At 49.4% G+C, this 10,834-nt stretch overlaps 1 protein-coding gene across 1 annotated transcript; it reads left to right on the top strand.

Moving 5' to 3' along the window:
• Positions 1–771: 771 nt before the first annotated feature.
• LOC104997002 lies at positions 772–9,898 on the top strand. The gene is made up of 10 exons (XM_010851419.1): positions 772–885; positions 983–1,619; positions 1,833–1,880; positions 2,452–2,556; positions 5,801–5,886; positions 5,939–6,023; positions 6,658–6,699; positions 7,000–7,030; positions 7,891–8,089; positions 9,618–9,898. The coding sequence occupies exons 2-10, from the start codon at positions 1,552–1,554 to the stop codon at positions 9,896–9,898; spliced, it is 945 nt and encodes a 314-aa protein (XP_010849721.1). The 5' UTR covers positions 772–885; positions 983–1,551.
• Positions 9,899–10,834: the final 936 nt, after the last annotated feature.

The following is a 10,834-nucleotide window of genomic DNA, read 5'->3' as shown; positions in this document are numbered from 1 at the left end:
TGGGCACTGGGTGGTCAGTCTGGGAAACTGAACCCAGTCCTGCTGGCCTCAGGTTGTTGGGGGGAAGGTGGTGACCTCTGATGCCAGCTTTCTGGGAATTGTGTTCCTGGGTGGTTCATCGGGATGAGACAAGCAGTGGGATGGCGGGGTGGGAAGGGAGTTGGGGTCTCCCAGGGTCTTCTGAGGGGACCTCAGGGCCCAGGGCTGGGCAGACTCTCCAGGAGCCCCCCATGGTGGCTCTTCTGGAACTCCCCTCATCTGGTAGACCCCACAAGTCCCATGAAGGAGCTTGGCTGGTGCTTCAATTGCTTGATAGAGAACCAAGTGTGCTGTGCTGAGATGTCCAAGGTCCCTATTCTGAAAGCCCAGGGTCCACACCCACACGGAGGGTCCTGAGCTGGGACAAGCTGGCACTGCGAAGCCCCTCTCTCCTCGTTTCTGAGCCCTGCCCCCGAAGACTCGGGAATGCCATCACCGCTCCAGGGATGGGGCAGGCAGGGCATCAGCCCCGCTCCGGGGAGGTAAGTGGCCAGCCGCCGGCACCCCAGTGTGTTTTCGGGATGCGCGTCGTCCACCTCACTAACGCTCCGTGTCCCGTCTGCCCGCAGGACCGTGGTCGGAGGCGGCGCCCCTCGGAGGAGTGGAAGGGGCCCCTGCTCTGTCTTGCCTTTGCCTTTCTGTGGTACTTGAAGAGAAGTTGTTCGTGGTGGATTCGCTTTACTTATGACGAATCATTCACGGACAACACTTTTTTCAGTACCAAATACTACCTCTAAGGATGCCCACCCCGGATGGGACGGCCACTCCGGAAGAGAAGACTCCGTGCTCTTCGTGGAAGACGCGACTGGCTGGCCGGCTGGCCAGGGCCGTGGGCTTGTCCAAGCTGTAAGTCCTCTGGGCCCCTCGCCTGGGTGTCCTGCTGCAGGAGGCCTTCCCAAGGGCCGCTGCACCTCTGGGGAAACAGCTGTGGTTTTCTCACCAGTGTCACCTCACGCGACGTCGAGGAGCGGCTTCCTGGGCCCCAGGCCATCTTCCCGAGGAGACCCTGGTGTCAGCGCCACTCAGGGTGTGTGACTGGTTGACCAGAGCGGCCAGCACTCGGTTCACCCTCTGGGCCACCTAGTCACCAACCCTCAGCACCAGCCCCACCTGCCTGGGAGACGCGGAGGAGGTCCTGCCGACTTTGGGGACAGCGGTGGACGTGCGCTGGCGGCTGCTCTGTGGATTCGGACACCCATGGCAGGGAGGGCACATGGACTTAAAAGTGATGAGTCGTGGTGGTGGCATCCGTGTCACTGCCACAGCCTCCTTGAAGTGCTCCTGGGACAACGCATTGCTTTCCACTGAGGGACCAGAAGCCAGTGGCCAGCTTCTGTTGGGGATGTGTGACTGTTCCCTGAATACATACTTATTGATTAGATCTTGTACCTGATCCTCTAACTCCTGGCCTCCCATCTCTCCACAGAAGGGTCCACAGAGGTGATGCTCACGTGGGGAAGTAGCCACAGTGCAACCGTCACAGGATTCGAGGGGCTACCATGATGGGCTGACATGACGACGGCAGTGAGACGGCAGCCCTCCTGGTCCAGGAGGACGAGCGGGAGTCACCCCTGCTTAGGGTAAGTGCGTCTCGGGTGAGCATGCAATGAACGTGCTCGCATGTCACTCGGCCCACTACCCAAGATTGTTCCACCACTTCCTTACAGGCAGCTACCTTGGCAGGACAGGCAATGGATTTCTCACAAGTGTTCACTTATGGTACTTGAAGAGAGGCTGGCCGTGATGAATTCGATTCATCAAAGCGAGTCATACACGGCTCTCCTCTCTTTTAGTGTCAAATTCTGCCTCGGAGGGCTTCCCAGGCCAGTGCTGCTTCCAAGGTAGGTGCCTGGATGGCTGAGCCCATGTGTGCTTTCCTGAGGATGCCTGCTTTACTGACGCTAACCCCTGCTCACCCTGAGGCAACTTCCTGGGGTGCTGTCAACTTTAGGACAAGCAAGCGAGGCTGCAGGAATGCCCTAATTTAAAATATTATATATATATATATATATATATATTACAATACATATGGCTAACCTAGAAGGGGCGCCTAGAAGCATCTTTCATGAGTCAGCTCTCAGAATAGAGGTGAGACCAGGAGACTGTGTGGCCCCTGGTTTCCTAATCCTCTGTAGCCTCACACCCTCCAGGGACCTCCTCTAGGGTGAGGCCAGGTTTACCAAGGAGGCAGTGGTTTCCCTGTCCTTGCAAATGCGTGGTCTTTCGAGAGCTCTTGGCTTCCCTGGCGATGTCTCGCGTGCGGCTGCCCTCTTTGCACTGCTGCGTGTTGCTTGCATGGCCACCCAAGTGCGGGAAGTGGCATTGCTGTCCACTGGAATCCTGGGTTGGTGAAGCAGGGGCATGGATTTGACCTGGGACTGACCCAGCTGGTCCGCTCATCCTCACCCTCAGGATCCTGTCCGCCCCAGTGGCCACCCCCAGGCTGCCCGGGCCGTGTGGATGCGGGAACGCCACCAGCAGCACTGCCTCACGGTACTTGGAGGGAGGTTGTCCGTGGTGAGTTCACATTATTTAATGATGCCCAATACGTGGTCGATCTCTTTTCGGTATCACATTGCACCGGGCATCTACTCAGAGTTCATGGGGACTCCAGGGAAGACACACTCATGTGGGTTCCACGCCAGTATACCTGAACATGCAGTTGGCCCTGGAACTACCAGACAGGTGCCGCCAGCATCCCTATCATTCAGTCAATCCATGGATGACCATGTGATTTAGGTTTAAGACCCAAGTGATTGGGGCAATAGGGATGTCCATGATGCTTCTGGGGATTCTGGCTTTTCTAAAAGAAAAACAAACCAAAACCCAGTGGATAGTTCCCTTCTGTTTTAGTATTATATCTTGTCCTGGAGTGGAGGACCTCTGAGCCATGCTGGCAAAGTCACGGCGGGGGAACCAGTATTAGTATATTTTCTGGGCTAAGAAGGGACAAATCATCGTATCTGTTGACCTGGAAGTCCTACCAAATTTGAGGGCAGAGGGCAGTGCTAGTTTCAATTTCTTGTTTTTCATTTAAGAATGACTAATTATTTTACATTGTTACCATACATATAAAAAAGGGTTGCAAAGAATTGGACGTAAAAATGACACATACTTAACAGTAAAAATTCAAGCAGTGTGGGAAAATATAAGTAAAAAAGGGAGATAATATCCAATCTCTGCAACCCAGAAGTAACCATCAGGGCTTTAGAAATTTCTAAATACTTGCCCGAGCATATATCCAAATAGAAAGATAGACAAAGTGAGACACAAATATTTTACCAATATGTAATTTTTGTTAAAATGTTAACTGTAGTTTTACTAAAGTTTTTTGTTAAAAACGTCAACCACCATTTTAACACAAAGAATATGCTTAAGAAAATTAGAAGAATTAATAAATATTTCTTGCTCTTCTGAAAGAAGTACTAATTCCTAAAAGATCCCTATAAGATTAAGAAAAATCATCGTGTAAAACATGAAATAGTTGGGATCATTACATATTTTTTAACTGTTTTAATTTCACTCGAGGTTCTGAAAGATAAGGAAATCAGCTCTACCTCCTGCTTTTTTTAAAGCTATACTGTACAATATAATTTTCTCATTATAAATATTTGCATTGTGTTCTATAATCACAACTCTTATAGATGTTAAATCATTGTTCTATATTTAAATGGATTCATTGCTGACAATTAGTGTTTTTCCCCCCTTAAACTAAACCTTTCTTCCTAAGTTTTAATTCCTATCTCAGAATAATTGCTTTTAATTTTAATTCATATCAGAATAACTGTTTCATCAAGAATGGCTCATTAACACTGCTCAGTCCTTGCACGTCTGGGGATACCTGCCTCTTGTTTATATCCACAAGGGACAACTTAGCTAGGCATAACATTCCTAGTCTACTTTTTTTCCCCTCGGAACTTTGTAGATACTGCTCCATTGTCTTCTGCACTTAGTATCATAATAGCTTTTAAACTATGAATTCTCTACACACCTCTTGCTTAGCTAGATACACATCCTGTGGACCTTCATACACTTTGTTAGAAAGGCTTTGGGTCACTGTCTTCTGTGAGGTCTTCATCTCTGAGAATGTCTAACCATGACTGTTACACTTGTACTCATCTGCTTGTTTTTTTCATACTCTTCTATGCTTTTCAGTTCTTTTTACACTTAGACATTTTGACAATACTTACAGTTCATTTCTCTCAGGTTTAAGGGTGTAAGTGCTAGTCTTTGGTGAGTTGGTTGACTCAGAATAATACTTTCCTTCACGGGTTCTGTAACTCTTTTCTGTGAGGTTATCATCAGGGGGATTAGTGTCTGTGTGGTTTGTTGTTCCCTTGACAACACTGTGGTTCTGCATTTGGGTTTGTGTGGCATCAGGCTTCCAACAGTCAGGACTCATTTGTTGGCCTCAGGAGCCCCATACCTTATATCTGGTATAAATCCTCGCCACATCTTGGCCCAGGAGCTTGGCTTCTCACAGGGGAGCACATTCTACCCACAACTTGCCTGGAAATAAACTCTCTTGTCATCTCTCTAGGCCAGGAGAGCATTTTCTGACTCTCTTTCCCATCCCAGCCCTCCACCTCTTTCCATCCCTATGTCGCATGGCCTGTTCCCGTTTGGACATTAAGACTAAAGACCCGCTAAGCCTCTAGTGCAGCATCCTTTAGATATCTTGGTCCAGATTTCTCTCTTCATTGACAGCAGGTTTCCCTTTTATTCTTTACAGCTGTGCATTTATCAATTGATTTTGGCCTTGATTTCATTTTATCCATCATTTCTTTTTGTGTGTGGAGGAGAGGGTTCTCTATTGGCTCTTTTGTAGGATCTGACTCAGTCACTCTCTTTCTTCATCAGTTTTTCTGAATCATATCCATTCTTGATGAGTCAAGTTAGCTCCTTTTTCATTTCAAGGATGTCTTCTTCTAGTATTTCTAGAAGTACTTTTCTGTTCCGTGTGTTGGTCTTGTCTTAGGTTAAATGGTCATTTATTATTTCATTGGTGGCTGGAGAAGGGAAAAACCTATGATCTGGCCCCATGCTGCCACTTTTCATTTGGGAGACTCATTATTGTCATTTGCACTCTGCATTTATCTGTTTAACATGAATTACACCCAGATTCCCCCTTCTCAGTATCCTCTTCCACCTTGGCAGGATGCCTCATTGTAGCGCCACCTTCTGGGATGTACATGGAGTCAGTACCATTTGCTAGGTATGTGAATTTATTTTAACAGTGGAGGATTTTTTTCATCGTATTCCTGCTGGTCTAGTAACCCTAAGTATGCATTTTATCCTTAGGGAGACTTCTTGGAAGTAACCCACCTTTAGAGATGAGGTCACAACTCTGAGGTCAGTGCCATACACCTTGGTATATAATAAAGTTTGTGTTCCATGGTGTTGGTTTCTTTATGAGCAGTATTGCAAACTCAGCTTCTTTGGAATGAACTCCAGCTTTGGAGGGCTTCCTGGACACGAGGTGTAAGTGAGAAAAGGACCACTGCTGTCAGTCGGCCTGGATGCAAATGTGAAATGAGGCTGTGTTCCGTGCTATGATAAAAAATGAACTCTTATCCCTTGGTCTCTCCACCATGCAATACCCTTGAAAGTGCTTCTTAGATATCCTGTCAAACAGGCAAAGGTGTTGATGTCTGGGCTACTTCGGGGTCTAGGATGGGACGGTTGAATGAACTCGGGGGTATGTTTCACTCATGACCCTTTCTACCAGTTTGTTAACACTCAGTATTCCCTCTGTCCTTAGGACTTTCTGGAGGAGGCCAGCTTTGAAGATGAGACCCTGGCACCTGGTTAGTGCTAATCTGCGGAACTTGAAGATAGGTTATCCGTGTAGCCTTCGCTTTACTTGTGACGAATCATACACGGTTCACCTATTTTTTAGTACCAAATCGCACCTGGGAGAGCTTCCTGGGGGCCGAGCCCCCCCACTTCAGGGCGCAGGACCTTGGAGTCAGCGCCTCTCCATGGTAAGTGCAGGGACTGTTGATCACAGCTGGATGGCAGCGCATGCGGTCTCCTGGTCCTCATCGTGTGCATGTGTGAGACTATCCACAGGAAGATGCCTGGAAGTGGTGCCAACATGAAGCAAGAAGTGGGCTTTTCTTACCAGAGATGCTTGGTGGTACTTGAAGAGAGGTCTTCCATGGTGCATTCGCTTTATTCTTTGACGAATCATACATGGTTGACCTTTTTTTAGGTATCAAATCTGGCCCTAAAGCACCCGGCAACTAGAGTCGATGTCCGCACACCTGGATGGATGGTTGAGCTGAATGTGTGCGTGTCGCCCCACGTGTGGGTCACCCGTGTTTGCTCACTCCCGTGTGTCATCCACCTCTGGGGTACTGCTGGTCCACAATGCCGACTTCCCCAAGGAAGCAGTACTTCCACTGCAGATCCACTTCCTGTCTGACAGGAAGTCATCCCCATGCCGCTGTCTTTGTGTACAACGTGATGCTTTGCTCCTCTCGGTTGCAGTGTGTCCTTCCTGAATGGCTCCCCAGGAAGGGTGCTAATTCCAAGGAAGGGGCAGGAGGGTCCATGCCTGTTTCCTTGACAGTGTGTTGCCAGCATCTTCACTGTTGGTATCCCATCCGTCCTCAGGCCCGATGTCCAGGACACGCCGGAAGCCAGCATCCGAGTCGGGTACTCGAATGGAGGTTGTCCATGGTGTGTTCATTTTATTTATGATGAGTATTACATGGCCAATCTCCTTTCAGTACTAAATTCTTCATGGGAAGACATCACAAGGGGAAGTTTCAGCAAATGCCTCTCCAGGGTAAGGAAGCCAACCATTTAACCATGATGAGTGCTTGATATGTGGCCCATGCCACTTTGCCCAGAATTCCCAGGAATGATGCTGACTTTCTAGGTGAGACCTTGGTTGTCCTGCCTTCCTTGAAGACTCACTGGTGAATAAAACATCTTTGATAAACCTCTTTTTAGGTATGAGGTCACCTTGGATATGACGCACCTTGTAGGGAAAGGGCCTTCTGCATTATCCCAAGAGGCTGAATGAGTAGAAGGCGCATACTTTATTTATGCAATGTGTTACTACCCCTAACGTATCTTTATCCTCAGGGTGACCTCTGGGAATCAAACCCAGCAATGGGGAGATGGTGGTGTGTTTGTGGGGGTTGGATGGGTTTCCTCCACAGGGAGAATCAATGGAATCTGAAGATACGTTTCCATGGCTTGATTCATGTATTCCTCGCGCAAGATAAGAGTCAGTAACACATTTATTAATACCTTATGTTTGCTAGCTACGTGATCTTGAGGTTACCTGATGTGTCACCGCTCTGTGCCTCAGTTTATTCATCTGTAAGATGGGGTTAATGCCCACTCACAGGGTAGGTAAAAAACTCAATCATGTGCAAAGGGTGTAGACGGTGTCTGGCACATAGTCAAGCTGAAAAAGCACTGGTTCTTGTGACGATCACCGACATTATGATATTGTTATTACACCTTAGATCTTCCTTTCTTGTCCCCTCACCCACTAGACTGTGCTTCCTGGAGGCAGAGTCTTTGCTTACCTACTGCTGTGTCCCCAGCTGCACTTAGTGAAGGCGGTGTTGGGTGAGTGAATCAATGGCAGGTGACATATTTTCTCCATGAAATGCCCTCCTGGAGGCCTCCTGCACAGAAGAGTGAAAGAAGGACAGTGGTGAGTCCGTGTCTTCCTGGTGACAAGGCCTCCTTGCCCTTGCAGTCCTGCCCACCTTGAAGGAAAGTCGCTGGTCTTTAGGTCAGGATCCTGTGAGCTTGGCGCTAGACAGACCCTGCCTTGGTCACAACACTTACAGAGAATGTTAAACAGCTGCTCCCTTCTCTGTTCAGTTGCAGCTCAGGGACCCCTTGGAGGAGATGCTGGCCTTGGTAGGACCTTGCTGTCTGCGCCTCTCCAGGGTAAGGGACCACATGCTGCCCCAAGCCTGGGCCAAACTCGTGACCTGTGAGCTCGTGACCTCATCCACCACTCAGGCCTGGCCTAAGCCAGCTCGGGGGCCCATCCCTCCCCACAGTGCCATTAGAGCTGGTGCGTGATACCCTCCCATATGGGAAGAAAGCAAAAACAAGTATGTTTCGATCACATGCAAAGGGTCCCCTGGATGTAGGGCCAGCCTCCAGAGATAGAATAGTTGGGATCAGTACCCCGCTAGATGCCCACCCGGGTGGACATGCACAGCTAGACCCTGGAGACAGTGCTGCCTCTTCTGAAGAGGTATCTTGGTGCTCTGGCCCTGCTGACGTTTGATCCTTGAGCAGAGGTTGCCCTTGGTGAATTCGCTTTATTTATGTTGAATCACACAAAGGCAACTTTTGTTTGAGTATCAAATCCTGCTTGGCATGGCTTCTGGGACCCAGTGGCAAGCTCAGGGTCTACACCTCTCCCTTGATCAAGAACAGACAGTGGTGATGTGGGTCACTCAGGGCCCCGAAGGAGGGTGTCAGTGCTGAATCCGCTTCAGTTCTTACCTCGGACCCTCTCTGATCTCCTTTACATCTTACCGCTGACCCCAAAGACCTTCTGCCTCTCTGCAGGTACTCTGATCTTGTGACTAGGCACAAGTTTGCCCCAGGAAATTTTAGAGGCCATAGCTCCTCATCCTCTGTTTCTTCCTCTCTCTCTTTCCATCTCCTCACCACTGTTCTCAATTTTCTCCTGGGTTATGAAATTAATAGAGGCTATCAATGTTTCATCTCATCTGCATTAAACGAGTAATAAAAGTAATCAACACAAAATAAAATTAAAAACAGCCAAAATAGCACACAGCAAAGCAGAACGTGTTCAACAGACTACAAATTGGCAGAATCCAATTTTCCTGACCGCGTGTCAGCTACCGCATTTGACCTGGGGAAACAGAACCCTGTAGACACAGCGGCCACATGATGAATTGATAGTGGCAGCCACGCTAGATGGTGAGATTTGACGTCAACAGAAGCAAGTTGAGGAAATCAAATCTTCATTCAAATTTTTAAATGGAAAAGAATTGATCCTAATGAAAATGATTTGGAGAATGTAACAAGGGAAATAAAAGAAATGAAAGCAGTTCAACAGCGAAGCCAGGAAAGCTAAACTGGGAATTGGATTAGTTTAATGGAATTCAGTCTGAAAAACAAGTTTTTATTGAAATCCATGTTGGTGTAATTCTCATTAAGATGGTTAAATTCACATGTATTTGGATGGGAATCAATGGGGTCAGTAGGAAGACGGGGTCAGATCTCAGCATCCTTTATGCACCTTTTCTTTCTTTCTCACATCTGCCCAGAAAGCTTTCCAGAGTGACATGCTGACTTGGGGGTGACATGCTGGTAAAGTGGGTGCATGTTGTCCCCAGAGTAGGTGCCATCATGGGGACACATCTCACCTGGTCACCCTTGTGCTCTCCTTCCATCCCCTTGTGGGGCTCTGAGTGACAGGCTGAGTCTAGAAGTGAGAAGTTCCTTGGTCAGTGGGGTCTGGTCCTTCAGGACCACTGTACCCGGTACTGCTGAACACAGAGGAGGGCTGCGACATCCCCGGGTGCGGTGCTTCCTAGGGTCCCGGTGTGGCCACCTTTCAGGGCTCCGTGCTGGCCCCACAGACATGCTCTGCATTGGTGCTGAATGCCACATGGTCACAAAGGCTGAGCCTTATTTGGGAGGTGGTTCTGGAGTTGATGCTTCTGGGGTCAAAACCACTGCCTGGGACGTGAAAGAAAAGATTGTCCTTTGCGGGCAGGCCTCCCAGATGATCAACACGGCACGGTGGGTCTCTTTCCAGAACAATCCCCAGCTCGGAGTATTTGCAGAAGCTATGCTACCCACAGGAGGTGGCCAGCAGCCGGAGCCCTCTCCCGGGTAGGTGCAGGGGTGCGGCCCCAGGACATGCCCGGGAGGCACTGTTGATGTATGTCATCTGGCCCGCTAGCCATCAATGTCCAGACGGTCCCCATGAGCCCTTCCGGGAGGTGGTGCCAGCCCTGGGAAAGTCTCAGAAGTGCAGGTCAGTATCCGTGACTCCTGAAGGGCACCTGCCCGTAATATGTTTTCTCTCTTTAGGACGGACCTTGTGTGGCTGGCCTCTTGTTCCAACCGTAGCAAGACCCACGGGGTTTTCTGAAATTGTGCCAACGTCAGGGAAAGGATTCTGCTGTCGGTCCCACTCCAAAGTTCAAAAAATGGGTGGTGGGCACAGAATCCGGCCTCTGCTTGTGGCATACGTCGTCTGCTCCCCAACCCTCAGGGGCCAGCCCATGACTGGGGGGCGGATTCCGAGCATATTCAACTCTGGGAAAGTCTGCAGTTCTGATGACAGTTGCCTTGTTTTGAAGAGCAGTCATCTGTGGTTCATCTGCTTGTTTCCGTTCTCTCTCTTTCTCCCCTTTGTCTTTGGTGTTTCACTTGATTTGTGTATGAGGCTAATCAAAGGGTCAACTGGTTTCTCCATTTTAAATCACCCACTGAAGGATGCTGGGGTGGCACCCCACCCCCACCCCCTGCGTGGGCCAGAGGCAGTGTTGGTGGGAGCTCGGAGAGTGCAGCTGTGGGTGTCAGGGTCAGGCACACGCACAGCACCTCACTGAGCTCCTTCCAAAGCAACGTCTTCCAAGGGGAGCCCCTGTGCCGGGGGTTGGGGGTGGGCGCCCGGAGTCACCCTCTCTGGGTTCTGGGGCTGGAGAGTTGGCCCCACAGGGTTTCGTCTCTGTTAACTCTGGTCAGGGTCCGCTCCACCTGCAGACTGCCCAAGGGTGGGATGGCTGGGGGAAAGAAGCATTCTCAGATATCCATGGATGCTCGT

This window comes from Bison bison, unplaced genomic scaffold (assembly GCF_000754665.1).
Source record: "Bison bison bison isolate TAMUID 2011002044 unplaced genomic scaffold, Bison_UMD1.0 scf7180017864302, whole genome shotgun sequence".
In the NCBI taxonomy this organism is placed as follows: domain Eukaryota; kingdom Metazoa; phylum Chordata; class Mammalia; order Artiodactyla; family Bovidae; genus Bison; species Bison bison.
This window is presented reverse-complemented; position numbering and strand designations above follow the sequence as displayed.

Excerpts from the sequence above, each read along its gene's own strand:
- LOC104997002 (XM_010851419.1), top strand. The coding sequence starts at position 1,552 with ATGACGACGGCAGTGAGACGGCAGCCCTCCTGGTCCAGGAGGACGAGC. Across the intron at positions 2,557-5,800 it reads TTGGAGGGAGGTTGTCCGTG|GACTTTCTGGAGGAGGCCAG; the intron begins GTGAGTTCACAT and ends CTCTGTCCTTAG. Across the intron at positions 8,090-9,617 it reads CCACAGTGCCATTAGAGCTG|GGCTCCGTGCTGGCCCCACA; the intron begins GTGCGTGATACC and ends GCCACCTTTCAG.